The following is a 25,892-nucleotide window of genomic DNA, read 5'->3' as shown; positions in this document are numbered from 1 at the left end:
CATGTCCATTGGCTGATAGGAAGGGTGCAGTGGATACTAGAAAGCTGATTGGCTAACAAAAATCTCAATATAAGGTGCGTATATAAAAACGACAGACAACCACAAAATTCGCACATAAGCCTGAAGAATCCTAGAGTGGACGAAACACGGAATATTCAGTGTAGCTTAATCGCCTTATATATATATATATATATATATATATATATATATATATATATATATATATATATATATATATATATATATATCAAACTTTTCTTTAATTTCACCTAATTACTTACAGTGTTCATATAAAACATTCATCTTTTCTTTTTATAATAAAAATTCCGTTTTTAAAAAGAAACGTTTACTGCCAAATCAAAAAAAAAAAAATTTTTGAAGTGCAAGTTTTCCTGAAAAAACCCCAACCCTTTCCTCTAACAATTTATGGTAAAAAATGAATCTTTTTTAGAGAAGTAAAAAAACAAAACTTTTATTGATAAAAAAAATTGCAGAAAATATTAAAAGTAAATAAACAATACAAAATTCAATTTTTCTTGAGGAATGCGTTCCATTTTAAAAAACTGGGCCACAGTAACGCGTGGCCGGGTACAGCTAGTATAGAAAAAATAAACTAATTTTTTTGCAGGTTTCCGACAACTTTTTGATTGTATTTGAAAGATTAAGGACTAAACTTAATTTCCCAAAGGAAAAATCCTTTTAGAGATAAATATAGTTTTCTTGTTCTATTTCAAAGATAATTAGTAAAGTCCTAAGATATTGAATTAAGTAAAAAAAGAAAACGCCTTGTTTAAAAAATAGCATCGAGAAATTCATTTTGCTTCGAGTTATATCGAGTTCCATATGTACTGCTTTTTTATTTTTAGCCTAGATTCTTCCTCATAATATATAATAATTAATAGAAGATTAATTCTATAATAATACATATGCAATTTGCATAAATCAATATATATATATATTTATTTATTTTTGATTTATGTAAATTGCATATGTATTATTATAGAATCAATCCTCTCTTAATTATTATATATTATGAGGAAGAATCTAGGCTAAAAACAAAAAAGCAGTACATATACTGCGTGACCATCAACTACTAAGCAGATTAGTATAGAATTTAATATCATATAGTAATCACTGTTTGTTTGTAAACAAACTGACAGTTTGAGCCTTGTGCGACGGGCAAATGCTAATTTAATAGGCATTTGAGGAGAAATATTTACGGGCACTGATTCTTGGTCTAATGGTTAGAGCTGCCGACTGTCAACACGATGGTTGTAGGTTCGATCCACGGCTGGGAAAAGGTGTATGTCTAGCTGCACAGATGAGTTGTGATACACCGAAACAGTACTGTATGTGGATGACTATATATATATATATATATATATCGCTTTTAAAATAATATACGGACAAACCCTAGGGACCCCTTTCGCCAACGAACTCATCAGGAGTTAATCGTCGGATTTCAACAGATGCAAAAAGACGAATTAAATTGTCACACAAGCGCAAATACACGGAGATATAGATATACGAAAAAAGGGAAGAAAAGCGAATGCGAATTCGTGTGAAATACATATATACAATACATATATACAATACATATAAATTGTATGTAGAATTGAGATAGAGAATAATACAGCATTAGAACCAACTAGTATATTATATAAGGATTATGTTTTTTCACTTCCATATTGTTGGTCACTATTTTTATTATTTCTCTCCGAATAATTTGTCTAACAATGATTATGATATGAAATGTTTTATTGTCGTTTTTTTTGTTTGGTTTTGTTTTTTCAGAAACCTATTGCAACTACGAATTTTCTGTGCCTCTCTATATCCACGGCGATTTTACAAAAGTTTACAAACAGTTGTCAGTGTCGGTGCATATGAAATCTCCCAAGGTGACCTTTAATCCGCCAATCATCCACACCTGCGTTCCTTTGATGGTCGAAAAATTGACAATGGTCGAATTATTTTGCATCAATTATGAAAGGTTGGAAAAATAGTATCTCACTTTGCTTCTTTTTGTTTCTTTTTTGTTTCTTTTTGTTTCATTTTTGTTTCTTTTTTGTTTCTTTTTGTTTGTTTCTATTTATGTATGTTTTGTTTCTTTTTGTTTGTTTTCCATTTACGTATGTTATGTATTGCCACGTAAATAAATGAACGGTTTTTATATGTGTTACCATTTTTCTGCAGCCGGTCACTTAATAAAAAATAACATTACAATAATATTAACTGAATGTATATATACACATTATACCCACTAAAAGATAATAGATATTTATAAATATGTATACACATACATTCTACACGTAAATATATACACTCCTGTTATATAGACCATTATGCAGCATCGTTTCTCCACATCTGAGTTCTCCATGGTCAGACACTTATTGCACAGATTTCGGTTATTATTTTCAATAATTTCTCTGCACTTCTTGTGTATTCAATGTTAGATATACCACAAAAATTTGAACTGCACCTGGTTCGCTTTCAACTGAGTAGATCTTGTTTTGGGGGCGGGAAACTTTCCACCACTGCAACAACTGATCATCACTTTTTTCATGGTAATATTCACTTTTAGACTTTAATGATAATTAAAAATAACATATAACAAAATTCATGGCGGACGGAATCAAAACAAGTCAGTCCCACGGATTTACCAAAAAGGTTCTGTTCGAAATTACTGACAGGTTCCCGAGTTCGAATAGAAAAATCCCTAAATTTGAGAACATGCACTTTCAGAAGATCGGAGGTTATATTAGCCAAAACATTGTGAATATAAGAACCAAAAAAAGAATTTCTGAATCGTTGAGATGAGGATTGATAATTTGGATTATTTGGATTACTCGGACGATTGCTTTCAAGTGAAATAACGAGGAAAGTACTAAGTAAAATTCAATTCTAAAATACACTTTTCTGGTGGTTGAAAGTCCAGTCCTCAATGTGGGCGATACTCAGATTACAATTGTGAATTACTAAAAATTTCGACCTGATCATGGCTGATACCACAAGTCTGCTTCTCAACCAGATACAACATGATCATGTTTTTTTAAATATTTAGATGAGGATTGGTTATCCGTATTACTTAGATTATTCAGAGTACTGTTCTTAATTTGAGTGTTATTTTCACGACGTTTCGAATGATGTAACTTCCGCCCTTCTTAAAGGTGGATAAACAACAGACTAAAATGAAGTTGTGAGTTATATTCTGGAGATTGAAATTTTAATCCTCAATGCAGACGATATGAAAAATACAATTTTAAATTACGGTGGTACGTCAGTACTCGACCATAATTTGTTCCAGGTGTTTGTTCGAACACCGAAATGTTCGACAACCAAAACGATATTTCCCCTTTAAATTAACTGAAATAGAATTGATTCCAGAGATTAAAAGTACCCTTTTATCTGTAAACTTTGAGATTTTATATATTTAATTGCAATGCCATTTCATATTCCTTTGCAAGCGCTGACACACGTATTCCTCTTTCAAATTTCTCTATCAAGTTCCTTTTTAAATTCGATCGTTATTTGCAGTTTTATGTTTTGCACTTGCGTTACTACTTTTATTTCTCTTTTCTTTCATTTTATCCAATATCCATTTCTTCTTTGTTTCTAGAGTCTTTACACGATGCTAAACTGATTACTTGAATTAGAAATTTTATTTTTGTGCAATTAATTATTGTCGTCTCGAGATACGTCCACTTTGTTCATTTTATTAAAGTTTACTGACCTTTTTTTTTTAAAAACTTTTTTGCTACATCAAGGTCCTTTGTTGTCCCATGCAAAAAAGGGGTCGACCAAACGAATTGTTTTGTTCCGGTGCCACGTTGATGTGCTAAAAATAACTCACACACCGTCTAGGCTGTCAAAGGGGTTGCGATAACGCTGTTCTAAATATAACTCTCATTGCAAAGTTCAGACTCGCGTGGCGACGTCGTCAGAGAGGGGTTGAGTCGTCACACTACGCTTCAAAAGTATCACGACCATTCTGAATTACAATGTCCCATTGAGGAACACCACTGCTTGTTACATTCCAAGTGAAGCGAGCGGTTCGAATTTCGTTCGACTACCAAAACTAGAAAATCTCCAACTGTTGGTTCGAACACTGAGTTGTTCGACCATCGAAACGTTCGACAATCGAGGTATCACTGTACTTAAAACTGCCTCCTGATTATGGCTGATCGAACGAGAGCATGCCATCTCCATAAATTAAATAAAATGTTATGTCGAATATTTTGTGCCTATTTTCGAGTTCGATAGAAACATTCCTGCATTTGATAAGTTTCCCATGAAAAAGGTTAACGGCTACATCAGCGGAGACATTTGAAAAAAAAAATACTCAAGATAAGAGAAATAGTCCGAATAATATAAATCCTACAAATTATCAATCATAAAAAATTGTGTAACTTAAAATTCTAAAAAAATGGTAAAACTCCAAATTCTAAAAAAATGGTAAAGCTCCAAATTCTAAAAAAATGGTAAAACTCCAAATTCTAAAAAATTGTGAAACTTTTTCTTACAGTCCACCCGTTCTGAATGTCAAATGTCCTGAAGTTGAAAATGAAGATGGAACTTTAATGACGCCGTTTAGTGTGATGTTTCTTCAGAATGCAGGTAACCATTTTTCTTCAGCCTACAGTCAGTAATAGAGTGACAATTAACATTTTATGGATTTTGTTTTGGTCAACGAAGAAAGACATTCATCTCATTTTTGTAAAATCACTAAGAAATGAAATCATAAATACAAGATTATCCCTACCACAAAAATTGTAAATAAAATTCAGTCTTTTTTACAATCAATCATTTTTTTTTTTTTACTCACCCCAAACAAGCCGTATTGCAATATGAAAATAAGGGTGTACTATTTGGGATCATGTTACACTGGGTACTGTGAGAATCCAGCAGTAAAATGTCTGTTCGCATCACATTTTTACTTCTGCGGGTTAATAGTCAGAGAAGTGGAAAACTGAGGGAATTCAAAAGTCTAGCAGTGCCAGAGAAGAAACTAACAGGAATAGAACAGGGTGGAATAATAAAATTATCGCCCTAATGAAAACAACACTACAGCTTTATTTTTAAACTTTTATTGAAAAAAATCAATTTAGGTAACTTGAATATGTAGTAGAACTGACATCTATTCAATGTAGCCGTTTTCAGCCTCAATAACCATCTCGATACAGGCCCGGAACTGGGAGGATACCTTTTGCACAAGTGCCGTCAGGAGCTTGGCAAATACTCGGTGGATTGCAGTGATCAGGCTGGCTTGGGTGTTGTGGGAATCGTGTCAGAGATGTTCTCGACGTTTGACACAACAAAGCAGTCCAGCTTATTCCGATTGGGATAGGAGAGAGGCAAGTAAGAGGAGGGTACAAAGTCGTAGCACTCCTTCTGAAACCAAACTTGGGTCTCTTTGAACAGCCACCTGATTGTACTAGGGGATCACCACACTCTTCAGTACATCCAGGTACACTTTGCTATTGACTTTCAAGACAACTTCGAAGATGTGAGGTGGCATGATGTGGCTCTCACTTGAAACCACACCAAAGACCATAACCGTAGCCAGAAACTTTGTGGAGCTGTGCCCTCAAGTGTTGAATCTTTGGATTTGCGTTTTAACGGTGCTGGTAATGGTCCTGTTGTCATACATTGAATCGGTAGAGAGCATGAGTTGTACAGCAACACATCTAAAATTTCGCTCTTTGAACATTGTGTTACTTTCAGACAAGACAGTAGACTCTTGTTGCTCTTGGGATTTGCACACAACTCGTTAACTAGTAGATGGTCTGTAACAAAATAAGAAAACCGAATTTTATCAAACAGAAATGGAATCATGTTGGCTTTTCTAGGGCAACAATTTTATCGTTCCACCCTGTGTATCTGTAACATATTTATTACAGTTCAAACCTCTCTAGTCTGGCACCGTCGAAAAGGGAACAACAAAACAAAAATAAATATACGACTTGGTTTTTCTTTCTGTTTTAGCGAAAGGCATATATTCCCTTTTTCTGCACTTTTTTCTTCTTTTGCTGGTGCAAGCACACACACACTTCCTAATGTGCATAAGTGCTTTTTTGACTACTGCTGCTAATATCTTTGTCAGACAGCTATCTTACAGCTCCTGCTGATATTTTCCCACGTGCTCACACCAAAGCTAGCAAGCTAGCCTAATCACCACCATCCACCGAGTATTCGCCAAGCTCATGCCAGTGCTTGTGAAAAAGGTATGCTCCCAGTTCAAACCTGTATCGAGGGGATGATTGAGGCTGAAGGTGTCTACATTGAATAGATGTCAGCTCTACTACATAGTCAAGTCACCTCAATTGATTTTCTCACTAAAAGTTTTAAAATAAAGCTGTAGTGTTGTTTTCTTTAGGACGATGATTTTATCATTCCACCCTGTACTTTATCTTTAAGCTCATCTCACATATAAAAATCAGGACATCTAAAAAGAAATAACAAAAAATTGTCTTCTCAACCAGTCAGAACAAAAGCAATCCAAACTAGTCATGTGACCTTAAAGGACCTAAGATAATTAAGACAACAGGGTGGTATATTTACAAGAATGTATTTACAGATGTAAACAGTATGTTACGGAAAGTTTGAATCCTATACTGTGGCTATGGCTACTACCAATGTCTGCTGCCATTAACTGCAAAAAAATTAATCTTTATTTTATTCATAGTCTCTGTGAAAGTCAATTTTTATTTTTTTGCAAAGGGGTTACCACATATCGAAGCCAGGAAGCCACTCAAGGATAAGGATTAATGTATGTATTGTAGTCATGGGGACAGTTGTGTAATTATCGCTTGTGGTGGAAATTTGGTATAATTAGATTATTTACGATTATAGTTCAATAAGAACTTGTATACGCTGGACTTGAAGACAATAACATTGTAGTCATCTGGAAAGCAAACCAGCGGAACAGAGTTCTACAGAAGGGAAGTTCTAGGAAATAAACTTTGTTGATGGAATCCACGTTTAGGTTAAGACACCAATAGAGAGTGATAGAATTTATTGATATTGATTTTGGCTAAACCAGTATTTTTTTCTACACACGAAATTAGGTAGATAAATATGCATTCCCGCGTTGTTTTTATAAATAGAAAGAGTATGTCAGTGGTGTGCACTCTAGGCAGGTTGAGCCAGCTTCCTCCAAAGTCAGGGGAATATTAAATGCTCAATCGGTCCATGGTTACATGTACATCCTGATCTGGAGAAATGACAATCTTAGTTTTTTGCAGTTCTTGAAAGGAGGTGGCACCGTCCTCCTACATACAGAGCCTGGTATTCAAAAACGGTCACTCATCTAGAACTGTTCAGGTTCACTGTTGCTTAACTTCAATGATCTAATGAGAACTGGTGTATCAACGTGATTGTGTCGTGTATAAAGAGAAAGAATAGTAGAGCATTAAACGTTCGTTACTAATGTGTTTCTGGGAATTTGTATCTTGTTTTATAGATATTAACTTCGCCAGATCATCGAAGTTAAGCAATGATGAGTCTGGTCAGGACCAGATCGGTGACCATTTGGGAAGGCGAGGTGCTGTATGTACCACGCTGAATCGTAGAAATTTCTAGGTTGGTATCTGAGGGCGTGTTTAATTCACTGGGTGAGATGCATCCCCGGATAAACTCGCCTGGTGTGTAGGTGACAAGGCGGTACTCCACATAATGGTGTACTAGCAACCTGCTGCAAGATGCCTTTCTGAACCTGCATATCAAGCACATGTTTTCTGTAGCGAATGGTGACATCTAAAGTGGATCACCTAAAACACTTTATAGCTAGAGCTGGCGCAATCCTAATGAACAAAATGCATACTCATATCAGAGTTCTGTCAATAATGACAATGACCTTTGAGCTAACCTCAGAAATAAAAATTGAAAGATTAAACTCATATGAATGTGATAATCATTAAAGACTATACTCCTACTCCTACTTATTCCTATCATTGAATCACAATAAAATAGAGATGGGCTTTCGTGATTGAAACTTAGTGGATAAACCAAGCATGGGCTGAAGGATATTCATACCAAGTAAATACTCCCGTTACCTGACAAGTACCAACATCCCACCACTTCACCATAGAGATCCTTAGATGCCAGAAAGCCTCCTACTATAATAGTTTCTTCTCTCGAACATTTAAACATATTACCTACCCAATCCTACCAATGTTTCAATCCTACCCAAAGCCGGCTAGAGTTTTAGTTGGCCAAAACGTGGTGAGATGAAAAACAACTATGGAAGGCAGTAATTGCTGAGAATGCAGTTGGGAGAATCGGAGCCCCTATTCCATCGCAATTACCACCTGATGAAGGCCAGAGGAATAGTTGGTCGAAGCGTTGTGAAACAGCAACTAAAAAAGATGAGGATAATAGTCCGCAATAGATAAATGAATAAATAATACTCATCTTAATAATGAATTCCAATTAATTAAATAATATTTAAAAATATTGACCATAAGTTTGAAAATAAAGTTTTTTAATATTTTACAAAAAGTAAAAAAAACAACAAAAAATAACAGCAACGCTCATTTGTTGTGCCTTTGTTGTGTCTTAATTTGTCGTGCATAAATATCATATGACTGAAAAATCAACAGAAGCCACTTGTTGTACCTTGTCGTAACTCTGTCCTGCCTTAATTTGTCGCACACGAATAATAAAACCGGCCAAGGAAGTGACTCTTACATTACTCTCGTTGTTTATCGATTTCGTCTTGTGATTGTTGCAGAGAATTTTGATGATTCCGACGGTTCCCAGAACATGATGTGCCAAGTGAAGTTTATGGCTAATAAGCCAACGTCATTTCGAAAGGCAATTATTTTCTCCGACCAATATAACAACAGGTAATAATCGTTTCTGTTTTTATCACAGTTTGATCCGATTTTTCTCATGATTTTTTTTTTCAGATCAAATAAACAAGTCAGAAAAATACAATTCATAAAAATATTAATTTTACTGCTGTTTACTTTAAAAACTTTATTTCTTGAAATGATGTAAAAAATTTGAGGAATGCTCAGATTTTCATATCTTTCAATCTTTTTACAGAGGATATTAGTATCCGTCTGTCAGCAAAACTATGTGAAATATATATATATATATATATATATATATATATATATATATATATATATATATATATGTATACTTATGTGTGTCTGTGTGAGTATATATGTACATATATGCTTATAGACTTTGCTTTATACAGAGATTCGAAAAAAAATCGTCAAAAATCCAAATACATAACAAATAAATGTTATTAAAGCAAGATAACTTATTCTTCTACCTATGTGATAAAGTTTTTCGTTGTTTTGCTCACTCTAAAAGGTTTATTCGGTTCAGATAATATATAACGTCTAGTATTACGTGATAACAAGAAAAATGACCGCGACTTGGCTCCTAAAATTCAAAATTTTGAAAATGACTTTTTTTTATTACATTAAAACAAAAATTATACAAAATACTGTTAGTAACCCGCCCAATATATGTCACGGTCACATATAACGGTCACAGGACATCGGAAACTGACATTCGTCAGTCGAAAGGATTTCTCGTTGAGCCAGTATCGAGCTGAGATGGAATCACCATATGGATCGATCGTATTACATGAATACGTTAATTTCAAACTAATTTAAAATCGATTAACTAGCAATATTTTATTTCGTTTTTAAACGAAATTTTTTTTTAGAGACATATAGAACGAGGAGCAATGATACACCAACCATTTTCCATTTGGTAATTCTACGTGAAGGACAATAATCCATATATAACGTTCTTAGGAAGTATGAGGCTTTCTGACTAAATCCGCTTAACAATATAAAACCAGTCCAGCAGAATTTTTGTTTCAAACAAAATAAAAATCCGACTATTTCGAATCGAATGTTCGATGGCCCTTATGAGGAATCGTGTTTATCAGTTCAAGTCGCCACAAATTCATTCCTTTAATTCCATTCGGATTGAAATACTTTTCCATCTCTTTCCCTCTTCCTTTCATGTTCTAAGTACTCCGAATTGATGACCTTGTGCTATTCAGTTAATGAGTCACCTTTTTCCCGATAAATGGTTGTTCTGAGATTTTTTTCTCTTTTCTTTTAACCGTATCACCAGGCTGCAAGGAGTTAGTCTTTTTCAATTCAGGCGCGAACGACTTTCCGCCCATCTTCAGACGTTTGATTAAAGCAGGAAAATATCAGGACAACACACGCCGTCATCCATGCATGGGTGTCGACAACCCACGTACGTCAATCAAACAAAATAAAGTGAACTTGATTGGCAAACCCCGTTTCATTTCCCTTTTGGCTTATGTGCCGCGACTACCTTGTCTTACGGCGATGCTGTATTTGCTGGTTACCTGGTATAACCCTCCTATCAGAAAGGTCACACAAGTAACATACAAATGTGATCTGGAGCAAATAAAAATCTAACATCTCACTAATATATATATATATATATATATATATATATATATATATATATATATATAGGGTGTAGCAGAAATATCTCCCACATTTTGCTATGCTTGTACAGTTTCTGAGCAAGCATTAATTTGTATGGATGGAACTGCATGATCAGACAACTCCAAGGCCAAAGCCTGTTTGTCAGCTGAATGTGTATGAAACTGAATAAAAGAAAGTATCACAGCTCGAATACTGTCTGGCTTTCTTTTTGGTGTAGCTCTAAACTTTGCAACCAATAGCTGTATTGACTTTCTATCTGGAACAGCCAACATCATGCCATCCTTTCCTGTAAAGAACTCGGAAAGCTCTCTGTGTTTCATTTACTGAGTCACCATTTTTCAAAAACATTTCTACAATAAAAGAACGGTGTGCACCACTCCAAACCATATTGCTTGATGAAGTTGCCTGAAAAAAGGTGGCAAGTTATTAGCTAAATGAAAACATCACGGGCACTTGCATACATTCATTAAAAAAATAGTGTTGAACGTTTAAAATGTAGGAGATATTTCTGCTGCACCCTGTATGTATATATATATATATATATATATATATATATATATTTATATATATATATATAATGTATATATAATATTTTTATACAAAGATTAACAATTATTTTATACCCGCGGACAGTGGTGTTTTATGCTTACGCAATCATCAGTGTAAGAAAGGATACTTACTGCTGATCGGGCGATTCCAACATAGTTATAAAGTCGCCCATGACGTTGTAGACTACCCTTCTTCTTCCAAGCTACCGGCAATTAACACAAGACTTAAGGGAAATTAAGTGGCTACAAAATCAAATCAGCAGGCATACAAAGTAAAAAGTAAGAGAGTATTCAACGACCAATAGTCGGACTGTTGAATTTGCATTAAATCTGACCGCTTTTATACTTAATTTTCTAAAGAGGGTTCAACTGCAATTTATTACAGGGCTTTATAATTATATTTTTTTAAATTAATATCAACAATTACTTTTACGCGTACATGTTTCATACTTATGCAATCATCAGGGTATGAAGAGATATTTAATGTTCGCGATATTCAAGCCGAGTCATAGAGTCACCCTTGACCGGCAATAAACACAAGAATTAAGTGTAATTAAAGTGCCTAGAGAGGAAGAGAGAGATATTACAGTTTCCGGATAAAATGTGATGTGTAGTTTACATAATAATAAAAAATAATATTAAATAATTAAGTTAATGATTTATATTTTATTTTCATAATTTTATTTAATTTTTGGGTTAATTCTAATTCTTTTCTTTTTTGCTAGTTTCTCTCTTTCTGTCGTGTCTACAGCCGATAATAGCTTGTTGACGTGCTACGGATTCCTTATTAACAACCAGCAGGTGTGTGCACTTGTAAGTATTGCCATTAAATCATTTATTACATGCGCCGAGAAAAAGCTTCATATGCATTCCCATATTGGCTTAGTGCACAATACATTGTATTCTACATTGCACTGTAGAGAATCTACTGTTGATTTGATAAAATTTTCTGTAAATAATGATTTTACTCTAAGTTTAAAACGCAAAAGTAAAGTATCATGGTTCAGTTTTGCTCTAAACAAAAACATTTCGAACGCGATTCTGTTTTATCAAAGAATCAGCTGTTGATTTTATGAAATACTTTTAACATAATCACTTGAATTGAAGTTAAACTTCTCAAATACATTTGTGATATTAGATTGTAAAAAGTGTCACCGCTTGTCAAAATCGGATTTTCTTCTTTAATCGGAATTTTTCGATTGTCGATTTTCAACACATATCGGAGGCATTCGGATATAAAACCTACGTAAGAAAAATACTACACATATCAAGTACCTTCATCTGAAATTTTTAAATATTCGGCCAAGTCGTTTTTGATTCGATAGGGAACAAACTCGTAAACACACACACACATACACACACACACACGCACACACAGACATACACACATACACGCGCACCGACAAAGTTCCTTTTATATAATCGTAGAGATAGAGATTTCCAAAGTTCGGCCATGGAGACGTTAATAAGTCGTCGAAATTTAACATATCATGCGGGACTTCATTAACTATAATATGGACTATGTTGTGAATCTCTACGATTAAGAGAAATGATGTCGTCACATAATGTATGACCTTCACTTTTTCCATAATCTTGAATTTAATCTTTAATGTAGCAATATGGACGATAGGCTGTACACAAACAAACCAACTCGACTAAATATATTACATCCATCTTGGCGGAAATAAATGCAGAATCAAGAGCAATGCTGATTTGTTAGATATGGAGATGTGACGCCGCCAAAGAAAGCAAAGGTGTGGGTATACGTATATTCTAGATTAATTTTGATATACATTCTTGCGCCCTCTAAAAATGACAGGAATTGTAATATCACGAAAACAAAGAAATATTTACATTCCAAGTCAGGAGTTATAAATTTGCGCAATGCAAAATAGAAAAGAAGAATGTAATATCTTAATGTTTACATTCCCAGGAATATGATTTTAGCAAGCATTTGAAACGTGTAAGCTTGAAAATTATGTAGACATTCAATAATGAAACAGATTGATACGAATTTACTTTTGACATCCTAAAAATGTTGCTTTGCCGGAAAACAAAACAACCGAACAATTATCGTTGTATATATTTATAGGGCACTGCGCTGAAACGTCAAAAGAGCAGTTCCAATGAGACCATAGACTCTGGAGAGGTGATGTGTGCACCTTGCCATGCCGCGCGTGCCTGCCCTAGTGTAATCAGTAGTCCGTCATCGAGTACAGATTTCCAACTGAATTCTTCCGTAATGTCCGAATTACTATCTACAGGTGAGTTACAAAGTGACTAATTTTTAACAAATTCTTTTTTTTTTGTCTTTCTGGTGAAAATATTGTAACTTTTCTCATTGTTTTCAAAATATATACTCTCTTTTATTTTAATTGTCTTTAATTTGTTAGATATTTATGTAGTGTTTCTACAAACGCAAGTTTTTTGCAGTACTGTTTATCTCCCCTTGGCTTAAAACCTACGCCATTTTTTCCCTGTTTGCTGACGTTGAATGTAAGCAATTTTTGTCTTGACGTTTTCTTATGTTGTTGATACATAAGAGTTTAGAAGAAAGACACAACTCGGTGATAAGTGAAAACAAAATATATTGAACAGAAAAGTAATTTTTTTTTTTTACATAGAAGTCACCATTTATCAAGGCCTGGAGGCCACTCGAGGATAGGAGCTAATGGGTGTACAGTAGTCAATTTATCGTAGTAATCGTTAGTAGCGGAAATTTTGTAAATTAGATTACTTAGGGGGGGGGCGGTTTATCTAGAACTTGTTTACGTTGGACTTCAAATTGTAGTAAGCTGGAAAGCAGGCAAACGGAAGAGAGTTCCACAGGCGTGCAGTTCTAAGTAAATACAACAAATATCTTTTTTTTATTATTGCATTTTCACACCCAATAAGGTCCAGTGCCACTTTGATGTAGAGGGTGACTGAGACATAATTTACAGCGATACTATGTAGGAAGTTTACCTTACACTTGAACTTCTGACTGTAAGTACAATCAGGAAAGCGGGAGCCTAGAAGGGAATTCCAAAGTCTAGCAGTTTGAGCGAAGAAACTATTTCTCACATCTAGGGATCTCTGTGTAGGGATGGGATTTCTACTGTTTAAGGCTAGGATTTTGCTGCTTGTCAGGTTTGTTGGTAGTATTGATGTCGACGGGGTACAAGAACTTAAAATTCTTCAGAGCAGCTACCAATGAAATGCTTGTAAAACAGACAAAGGGATGCAATATTTCGTCGATGTGACAGAGGTTGAAGCCTAGCTGACAGTGCACGACTTATTAGGTTGGCAGCTCTCTTTTGAACCCTGTTGAGAAACTAGTAGCAGATGCACCAGCCTAAATGCGGTAACAGTACTCCGTACATGGGTGGATGGTGGCCTTGTCTTCTCTTCCTTGTGATGCACTCTGCTACAACTTGTTGGGTGCCGGGTTTCTACATGTTTGCATAAACGTGTACTACGTTACAGATGCACGAGTGCAGATGTCGCAGTAATACTTCATACATTGGCGAATTTTGGTTTTGTAAAGATATAGGATACTCTCTAGTATGAATAATTTTCTAGCATGGTAGAGGAAACCAACCTTCTTGGCAGCAGCCTTCGAAATCTCTTCAATGTATTTGTTCTGGTATTAGGTGTGCATTTTCTTTTTATTAATGTGTTTTATTATTAACTAGCATGGATACCCAGCATTGCATTTTAAATTTGGTTTCGACATAGCTGCTATACTAAGGATATTGAGCAACCCCCAGAAAAGAATGGAAGAGGTAGGTGACAACTTCCCCACCAGATAATTCAGAAGCCCGTGCACTGGACCCACCTCCTAAAAAGAAATAAATGAATCAAACAACTTTTCTTTCAATCAAAATAACAGCGAGTGCCTGTGCAACTGCAAAAAAAAAAAAAAAAAATAGCCTCAGTAGGCAAGCTCGAACCTGAAACGTGAAAGCTAAAAGGAAGAGGAAAAAAGCTAACATACTAGCTGTCACAGCCACGACTTATGACATCATAACCCTTCAAAATAACATATATTCTTGACTTGCAAAAATCTCGAGGTAAAAAAGTGACCCTTCCTTGCAAGAAATGGTCCAGTTGACCACCATGAAATTAATAGTGTTTTCTAATTTCCAGATATTATACATCCAAGGAGTCGCTTTTTTATATGGTACTAGTTTCGACCCGGTTGATGCGGCTGAGAAAAGTTTTTAGCAGACATATGAATATACATGCAAACACACAAACGGACAGTTGAGATATTCATAATAGAAGAAGAATCTTATGTTGATTTCTAGTCTACCTTAATAGAATTGTACAATAACTCATAAAGAACCTCTTCCCACTGGTCGTGTCAAAAAAAAAAAAGTTATTAATCTGTATAAAATAAAATACGCACCAAGTGCGCTTTAAAGCCAAATGACAATGTAATATTAGGAAAATAAACAAATATTTTACTTGTTTGAAATATATTACAAATATATTTCAGAGATATTCTCCATCTTCAGTGTGTTGTTTTGTTTCTTTTCTTCTCTTTTCTTCTTCATTGCCATGTTATTTGTGATAAATTTCAAACAAGTAAAATATTTGTTTATTTTTCATAATATTACGTTGTGATTTGGCTTTCAAGCGCACTTGATGCATATTCTATTCTATTCAAATTAAAACAACGTTTCTATATGAACTCACACCCTTGATTATTATTAATCGTTGACGTAAGCCTCTTAATTGTTTTTATTAATTCTGTTGATTGATTAAAGGCTTTAAAATCAATTATAACTATATCATAGCAACGTAGAAATCGTCATGGCATCTGTTATTTGTCTAGGAAGAGGTGTTACATCTTTTAATACTGATTTCATTCATATTGCTTCAACTTGTCATTGATAGTCAACTTTGGAGAAGGAGACCATACTATGCATCCTGTACAAACACACAGACACACATAGAATTCGTGATTATTCATTTTTTTTCAGTTTTTCTAATATTTTTGTGTCAATATTAAAAAAGGAATTTTGAATATTTTATAAGTATCATGAGAACTTTCGATTCTTTGTGGAATCATCTTCAACTAACAAATGAACAAATGTATATCAATGTGTAAGTAAACTCTTAATCGAATTAATGTATGAATTATAGGATATGTATTCTAGGCAACACGATGAGTAACATTGGCACATTATTTTTTTTTAGCTTTACCATTTAGTAGCTGTGATTTCATTCTCCTAAAAATATGAAGACAGTAATTAAAATTAAAACATTATATTACATCTACTAAAAGAAGAGCTCTCATTCATTCTTTGGATGTGACCATACCATCGAAGTCTCCTGTTCTACATACATCTCTGTATACTGTTCAGGTTTAATCTTTCTCATCTTTGGTCATCAGAACTAAGCCTATCTTAAAGACTCACATTACACATCCACTGTATTTTCATATCACTTCTTTCCATGCCACACATATCCTCAACCCTCAGTGTTCAGCTGATAGACTCTTCCCTTGGTAAGATAACAGAATACCAAAAAATCATGACTTTTTTTTCTATATCAAACAGAAAAGCATTGTGATTCTGGTTTTGATGATCCTGAAACATATTGCAATGATGTTTCTCCTCTGGCTTTAAGTGAAAGCAAATTGTTACCACCGTATGAGGCCAACAGTAAAATTTTTCCCCTATACGATCGGAAAGTTGAAATTTATCATCAAAATGTCTTGAATGCAGTACAGCGTTGGTTTTCTGCAAATGGATGGCCTTGTGGAACTTTTCCTGTTTCGATCCCTCACACTTTCAGAAGGTAAGTTTACTCGAGTATCTTTTATCTCTTATATTCACTCTTTCTCCTTCTGTATTAAAAATATATATATCATTGTGTTTATATAAAAGTTTGATAGTCGCAAAGCAACATTGTACCCCTAGTCCTTGTGATGTCACGAAAGTTGGCTGTTGTTGGGTTCCTGTTGATCACTTGGTATCTGCTCCCTCCTTACACCCAATGCACTTTTTTTTGAAATGGAATCTATCCCATTTTTCCTAAGTCTGAGATATGTCAATTATCATTGCCCATTTACCTTAGAATATCCGCATGGATTACAAAGGCCAAATGGTCTGTTTAAGATCAGAATTTCCTATTCAGACGATTAGATAAGCAATTCCTTTCTTTCTGATATAGTGAAAGACACCCCCTCCCTTACAATGGATTACTAAGCCTATAAAATACTCTAGAAAGTGGAAACCGGACGGGGAGTAAGTTAGTCTTGATACCACGCATCTGAGTTGATATTTATTATTCAGGAATAACAGGTGCTTTATTTTGAAAGTAATTGCAACCTTGATATCAATTTTGAAAGCCAATACAACCTTGATATTACTTTTGAAAGCAATTGCAACCTTGATATCAATTTTGAAAGCAATTACAACCTTGATATCAATTTTGAAAGTAATTGTAACCTTGATATCAATTTTGAAAGCAATTGCACCCTTGATATCAATTTGGAAAGCAATTACAAACTTGATATCAATTTTTAAAGCAATTGCAACCTTGATATCAATTTTGAAAGCAATTGCAACCTTGATATCACTTTTGAAAGCAATTGCAACCTTAATATCACTTTTGAAAGCAATTGCAACCTTGATATCTCTTTTGAAAGCAATTGCAACCTTGATATCACTATTGAAAGCAATTGCAACCTTTATATCAATTTTTAAAGCAATTGCATCCTTGATATCAATTTTTAAAGCAATTGCATCCTTGATATCAATTTTGAAAGCAATTGCAACCTTGATATCAATTTTGAAAGCCAATACAACCTTGATATCAATTTGGAAAGCAATTACAACTTTGATATCAATTTTTAAAGACATTGCTATCTTGATATCACTTTTGAAAGTAATTGCAGCCTTGATATCAATTTTTAAAGCAAATGCAACCTTGATATCACTTTTGAAAGCAATTGCAGCCTTGGTATTACTTTCGAAAGCAATTACAACTTTGATATCAATTTTGAAAGTAATAGCATCCTTGATATCATTTTTGAAAGCAATTGCAACCTTGATATCAATTTTGAAAGCAATTGCAACCTTGATATCACTTTTGAAAGCAATTGCAAACTTGATATTAATTTTGAAAATAATTGCAACCTTGATATCAATTTTGAAAGCAATTGCAACCTTGATATCAATTTTGAAAGCAATTGCAAACTTGATATTAATTTTGAAAGCAATTGCAACCTTGATATCACTTTTGAAAGCAATTGCAACCTTGATATCACTTTTGAAAGCAATTGCAACCTTGATATCAATTTTGAAAGCAATTGCAACCTTGATATCACTTTTGAAAGCAATTGCAACCTTGATATCAATTTTGAAAGCAATTGCAACCTTGATATCAATTTTGAAAGCAATTGCAAACTTGATATCACTTTTGAAAGCAATTGCAACCTCGATATCACTTTTGAAAGCAATTGCAAACTTGATATCAATTTTGAAAGCAATTGCAACCTTGATATCAATTTTGAAAGCAATTACAACCTTGATATCACTTTTGAAAGCAATTGCAACCTTGATATTAATTTTGAAAGCAATTGCAACCTTGATATCACTTTTGAAAGCAATTGCAACCTTGATATCACTTTTGAAAGTAATTGCAACATTGATATCAATTTTGAAAGCAATTGCAAACTTGATATTAATTTTGAAAGCAATTGCAACCTTGATATCACTTTTGAAAGTAATTGCAACCTTGATATCATTTTTGAAAGCAATTGCCACATTCAACACCTGATATCTCTGCCGAGACGTCTACAATTATAAATTTGTTAGATTGGTAAATTCCTGGTATCCTCCTCAACGTTTTGAATCCATTTTTGAGATGCTTCTTCCCTCCTTATGTGGGGTGGTGTGATTGAGCTTGGTACTGGTAACCATTGTGTTTGGAGTTGAATTTAGACATCCTGAGGTAATACACATGATTTCTCAGAGTTTTTCGTCAATTTATCTTGTCAAAAACTCTTAGAAACCATGCGTATTACTTCAGGATGTCTGAAGTCAATCGCAACACAATGGTTACTAGTAGCAAGCCCAATTGCACCACATAAGTGGGAAGAGGCAACTCAAAAAGCGACCCTCATGATCATAGTTGTTGTTGTTTCACCACGTTTCAGCAAACTCATACTTTGAATTTCTTCAGGTGATTAATCACAACAGAATGGGAATGGTGAGTCTTGTGACTCTATCCCCAGTATGTACTGTCTTTCATAGTTGTTGTTGCCTCACAACATTTTGGCCAATTAATCCTCTGGCCTGCTTAGGTAGGATTGAAATCGCTATCTTCAAACAATGCTCACCTGGAACTGTAGAGACTCAACAGCTCTATCCACTGTGGCACAGGATCCGAAGGGAGATCAAGATTGGATTTTATGGTTTTATAAATCCAATTTCTGTGTTCTTATCTGATCTTCTATTGTAGGGTCCGTACCAAAAAGTATTATAAATATTTTTTGTAATCCTTTGAGATGAGGCTTTGTGTCTTCTACATGTAACTATGGAAGGCAGTAATCATTAAGGATACAGTTACAAGACTAAGCATTCCTAACTCATTGTGGTTTATCACCTTTTTTTTTTTTTTTTTTTTTACAAAGGCATCACCACATTATCAAGGCCCAGAGGCCACTCAAGGATAAGGGTTAAAGAGTGTACAGTAGAAATTGGTCAATAGAGTAATCATTAGTAATGAAAATTTGATAAATTTAATAACTTATATGGAACGGCTCATCAAGAACTTATTTACTTTAGACTTGAACACAACCATATTGTAGTCAGCCGGAAAGCAGGAAAACGGAAGACAATTCCACAGGCGTGCAGTTCTAAGAAAGAAGCTTTGTTCATGGAATCTACGTTTAGGTTTAGGCACAGATAAAGAGTGGGGGAAATTATTGATAGTGTTTACAGCTAGACGAGTGTTTCTTGTGAAAGTTTGGCGAGGGGGGACCATAGATTGAAGCTCAGTTGAACACTTTCCATGAAAATAACGATACATCAGAGACAAACTCGCAACATCTCTTCTGTGAGATAGAGGTTGCAAGGAGGAGAAAAGGACATCTCCTACGAGGCTACGAAGTCTATTTTGAACTTTATCAAGGCAGGACAAGTCCTTTCTAGCAGCTCCTGCCCAGATGTGGCAACAGTATTCCATCCTTGTCCTTGGACGTACCTGGCTCTTATATAGATAGAGAATTGCATCAGCAGTGAGATATCTACTGGATCGATAGAAAGATCCCACCATTTTTCCAGCGGCCTTGGCAACAGATTTGATATATGTGTTCCATTTAAGATCAGGAGTAATGGTCAAGCCCAGAAGCTTGTCAAAACTTGAGGCCTCCTGAAGACGAGAACCATTCATTTCAATTAATGACAAATGTGGATTAGAATGTTGATGATGTAAAGAGAGAAGCTTGGTTTTAGATGGATTAAAAGTAACCAGCCACTCCTTTCCCCATTGTACTACGTGCTCAAGATACGAAGAGAGAGAATTGGAGAGAACTTGGTCGTTTACTGTCTTAGATGTGGTACCATAAATGGTAGTGTCGTCAGCATAAATGTCTACAAATGATGTAAGGATATGATTTGGAAGATCATTAATGTAGATCAGGAAAAGAGTTGGGCCCAGGATGGATCCCTGAGGGACACCGGCATTAATACTGTGAGCTTCTGATTTTTGCCCCTCAACTACTACTCTTATGAACCTATCAGAAAGAAATGATTTAATAATTGAGAAGACTTTTCCAGCTATACCATAGCTAGCGATCTTATGAAGTAAACCTTTATGCCATACCCTATCAAAGGCTTTAGATATGTCAAGAGCAATTGCCCTAGAAAGATTGCCACCGTCGAGAGATTTGCTAATCCTATGCGATATAACTGTAAGGACATCTGCTGTAGATCTAGCAGAACGGAAACCATATTGAGTGTCACTAAGAAGGTTATTTTTGTTGAGATGTTTGATTACTTCTGTATTTAACACAGATTCTAGCAACTTACTCATGACGCACAGGAGACTTATTGGCCTGTACTGAGAGGGGGATGAGCGATCACCTGAATTCTTAAATACAGGGCATACTGTTGTTGTGATAAGTGATTTTCTCTACTAATTCGCACTTTTTATTTTTAGATTCCAATATTAATAACTACATTTTATTTCAGTATTTAATTTATGTATTTCTGTTGTATTAAATGCTAGCTTTTTTTTCTCATCCATAAATGTTTATTCATCTACCGAGTTTATTGCAAAAATAGATTACCTAATTGTACTCATTTTTAGTTCGTGAGAGGGGAATCTATCACCATACTTTCCCTTAAACACGTCAGTTGGACTTTTATTAAGTACACCTGAAGAAAGTCAGAGAATGAGTTGGCGGAAATTATATATATATATATATATATATATATATATATATATATATATATATATATATAGCGTCAAACCTGTTTTTGTTTTTATTTATTTGCATTACTGTTTTTTTTTTTTTTTTACTTTCCTCTTTTCATCTCCCCATTCTTTTTTATAAGTGCCGTCTGTGTCTGTGATGGTGAGAAAATCCAACGGACCAAGAGCAGTAAGAAGACACCGATGACAATCTATCACAGCATTAAATATTTGACTGGATATCCACTGCCCGGCATCAACGGCGTTCAAACTATTCCAGTGAATACGAATGAGAGGGTCAAGCAGATATATTCACAGCACTCAGTCCTGTTAACCTTTCTTAAGTGAGTAAGAGAAAAGTGTTGTAACTGTTACCTTTGGTATATTTACTAACACAAGAACACACAACCATCATCATCATCATCATCATCATCATCATCATCATCAGTTTAATATCTGTTTTAGCATGTGTTAAGACAGCATTTAGAAATTGACTTATAAGCTAACCTATTTCTGGCCAGGTCTTTATATATCCCTCCTCTCAAATCATTTCTTATAATTTCTGCTAATGTTTTCATTTGCCTTTCCCTGCCAACTGGCCTCGTTAACTCAACTGTTTACATCTACTGACCCAAAAACTATAATCCATCATCATCATCATCATCATCATCATCATCATCATCATCATCATCATCGTCGTCATCATCATCATCAGTTTCGTCTCTATCATCATCAGTTTAATGTTTGTTTTGTTACATGTCAGCATATGCTTGACGACTTCTGTAAATTCACTCTCGAACTAAGTTATCTCTGGCCCGGTATTTATTCCTCTTTCTCTCACATATTTCCTTTTCACTTCCTTCCATGTTTTCCTTGTCCATCCTTGCTACCTCAACTGTCCTACATCTATTTACACAAGAACTCTCATCCATTATCTTCCTCTGAGCTCATCACAATTAAGTCTGTCTTCAAACTTATCAATGCCCAAAGACCACTCGAGGACAAGGGTTAATGAATGTAAGGTGGTAGTGTAGTAATTGTTAGTCGTATAAATTGGGTAGAATTTGATTATTTATGGTGACGGCTACACAAGAATTTGTTTACATTGGATTTGAAAGCTACCATGTTGTATTTTATTTTTTACAAAAACATGGATAAAAAATATCTAATAGATATGATTAACTTCTAATGCTGGCTATAAATTTCTAGAAAAATTAAGAAATCCAGCAATTATTATACTAACTGTGAGTTAATCAACGTTTGTTTTCCTCAGGCGTTTCCTATATACTTTAATAATACAAAATACATGCTAAAAGAAAAAGTAAAAAAGTGCTCCATGTGAAATCATTTGATGTGGTTTCGAATCATCTTTAAATGTTATTGTCGAATATTGAAACCATAATAACATATAAAATTCTAAATAAAACGTCTTGTTATACACTTTCCTACATCATTATCATAATATTCAGTTTAATATTTATTAATATTCAGTTCTAGTAAGAATGACATTTCAGTCATAATTTTCAAGCACTTAATAACAGGGAATTACTTTCCAATTACCTTGCATGTAATGTTTTAGATATTTCCTAACTGATCATTATCATAAATCTTTTATTTTTAATCCTTAATAAATGAAGCATATTTTATAGATATTCATAACTTCTCATCTTAGTGATAAGATTCAAGAAAAACGGAGGAATCCAACTTCAATTTTGTCAGTAAATGGTGTTTATTTGATCTGAAATTAACAAAGCATTTGTTTTATTGGTTTTTGAATTAAAACTGTTTTTGGTCCCCCGACAAAAGGAGGATGGACCTGTAAATTCACGCTTGTCCATTCGTCCGTTCGTCCGTTCGACTGTCTGCCCTTTTCTCAATAACTACACCTTGGAAGTTTTTGAAATTTTGCACAAACATTAAACATGATATGAGTAAAAAAGTAACAGAACGGATTTTCTGGGAAAACTCTGGTGCCTTTTAGGTTATGATGGCTAAAATCGATACTTTTGTGCTTATTAAAGATAGTTGATGTCTTGGATTTTTATAAAACTTCCTGAAAAGTTGTAACTAACTGATTTATACATAATTTTGTTTGTCTATACTTCACGATAACTCTTGAGTGTGCCCGAGTGGCTGTTTTAGGGCTAATAAAATCACTCCATTTTTTTAGACTATTTTACCGTATTTGTTCAAAATTTTGTGTGTATGTCTATTTAGCAGTTTTCATGGTGCTGAACTCAAATTTAAATATGTGCAGGTGCTCGTCTGAACTCCAATCTCTGGTCCCCCCTCGCCAATCTTTCACGAAAAACACCCATCTAGCTGAATCCGCTGTGAAAAATTTCCCCCACTCTATATCTGTGTGCCTAAATCAAAACGCGGATTCCATGAACAAAGCTTCTTTCTTAGAACTGCACGCCTGTGGAACTCTGTTCCGTCTGCCTGCTTCCCTCCGGACTACAACTTGGATGTCTTCAAGTCCAATGTTAACAAATTCCTAATGAACCGCCCCCTTAATTAAACACTTCATCAAATCTCCACACTAACGTAATGTACTTGCAATAACCCTTATCCCTGAGTGGCTTCTGGGCCTTTATAAGTGGTGATCACTGTGTAAAAAAAAAAAAAAAAATGTTAAGGCCTTGGAGACTTTTGGGGATAACTGGGGAGGGGGGGTAGATGATGGACTTAGTCATTTCTTTTTTTGCATGGTGCAGAAATCAAATTTACATATGTTAAGGCCTAAAACTGCCCCGTTTCTTCATTTTCACCAGGATTTAAAGTCCCCTGGGGACTTTTGTGGCTATCTGGTGTGTGGAGGGTGGGGACAATGCTGAACTTAGTCATTTTTTTATGCCTTGTTCACTGTAAACTTACGGGGAACCATGAATGCTTCACTTGTTTCATTTGATTTGTCTTGCTCTTTTCTTTTATTGTCTTCTTTTCATCTCTCCACTGAGTTTGGTTTTTGCGGCATATCAACCGTTTTGGGGTTATTTTAATGAACATTTTTACACTCCAAACTCTTTATATTTTCAAATACTCATTAATTTTAGTTTTATTTTGTTTTGCTTTATGGCATATCAATCCTTTGTGGGTCATTTAATGCCGAATCCGTTGAAATTTAAAAGTTTTTATGCTTCAAACTCTTTATATTTTCATAATATTTGTTCATGGTGTTTGGTTTGGTTGTTTTGTTTTACAGCATATTAACCCTATTGGTTTTATTGAATGTCAAATTGAATCATTTTATTAAATCAAGCAAAACATAGTTATGTAAAAATAAAGCATATATAAAATGTAATTTTCTTAAAGAAAATAAAGATTTGTCTTTGAGAGTGCTGTTTAAAATGTCTGCCTTACATTAGCAAACTGGATAGTCGACAAATCTCTGGCAATCTATGAAACTTCAAATAACAATTGAAAGATGATCGATCAGAGATGATATTTTTGAATGAAGTAAAATATTATTTCCACAGTGAAATGTGAAATATTATATGGCATGATTGACCTTATGCAATGAGTCTCATCCTCTAATTTTCTATGACAAAGTTTGATAACACAATCTCAATATTTGTGTCTTGTTTTGTAGGTACCAAGGCGGATGCGTGGCATCGATTAAGCCAGAATATTTGATGGAATATCCTGATTTCCTTCTTTGGAAGAAATTTGAAATGGCAGAAGGCAAGACAGATGAGTCGGCTGATAATGACAAGCATTTGATGGATCACAATATCTTTGAAATAGTTTCAAAACGCGCTTGGTTGGACACCCTTATGCAGATAATTAAGGTAGGACACACCACCAATGCTCTGACTCCCACATGGTCTCAATTGATATGAATGGCTCTCTTCTCAAAGAAGCAGCCTGCTTGAATTATCGTTGGTTATTAGTTTAGAAAATGAGGATAGCTTTGTGTGAACATGTGCAGATTCCTATTTGAGCAGTGCTTCACTCAAAATTACTGTTCATTTAACTGTACAGTGATGTTAGATGGATCATGAACCGCATCTCAAGTAAAATGTTATTTTTAACATGCATATAAGCATCTGGTCTGGTGCCCATGCGTATAGTTATGCCATATAACATGATGGATCCATGGATCATGTTGGATGATCCATTTAGAAGACAGTTACTGACGTGAAACCTACATACTGAGAGTTTCAGTTATTTTGCTTCTGTTTGTGATTGATAGTCGAGGTTGGAGAAGGAGAGTACACTATGTGTGTTATAGAACACATACACACAATCATCTAAAAGCTACTCATCTTGTTCCTCTACAAGACCGCCATTCATCCATGTATGGAGTATTGTTGTCACATCTGGGCTGGTGCATCTACTGTAACACAAAAAAGTTAATAAAAAACGCAAAAGAGTCAGTTACATGCAATAACAGTCTCCAATGTTTCCTGTACAATCATCTCCAATGATTCTCATCACTGATTATCCCGTTCTCCCTACAGCCTCCTTTTATGTA

The 25,892-nt window shown here is 34.6% G+C and overlaps 1 protein-coding gene across 2 annotated transcripts in view; it reads left to right on the top strand.

Annotated features, from left to right (window-relative positions):
• LOC145247277 (cilia and flagella-associated protein 47-like) overlaps positions 1-25,892 on the top strand; it is a 215,467-nt gene that overhangs the window by 80,869 nt on the left and 108,706 nt on the right. Inside the window, exons 23-30 of one of the 2 annotated variants that reach the window (XM_080108883.1) lie at positions 1,795-1,990; positions 4,523-4,614; positions 8,729-8,843; positions 11,728-11,803; positions 13,095-13,266; positions 16,549-16,789; positions 21,559-21,759; positions 25,008-25,206. In XM_080108883.1, coding sequence (XP_079965009.1) covers positions 1,795-1,990; positions 4,523-4,614; positions 8,729-8,843; positions 11,728-11,803; positions 13,095-13,266; positions 16,549-16,789; positions 21,559-21,759; positions 25,008-25,206 — 1,292 coding nt within the window. Of the gene's footprint in view, positions 1-1,794; positions 1,991-4,522; positions 4,615-8,728; positions 8,844-11,727; positions 11,816-13,094; positions 13,267-16,548; positions 16,790-21,558; positions 21,760-25,007; positions 25,207-25,892 lie in introns of both variants that reach the window. The other variant, XM_080108882.1, reaches the window with a different exon arrangement.

The sequence above is a fragment of the Euprymna scolopes genome, chromosome 25 (assembly GCF_053919585.1).
Source record: "Euprymna scolopes isolate OS-2025 chromosome 25, ASM5391958v1, whole genome shotgun sequence".
NCBI lineage: Eukaryota > Metazoa > Mollusca > Cephalopoda > Sepiida > Sepiolidae > Euprymna > Euprymna scolopes.
This window is presented reverse-complemented; position numbering and strand designations above follow the sequence as displayed.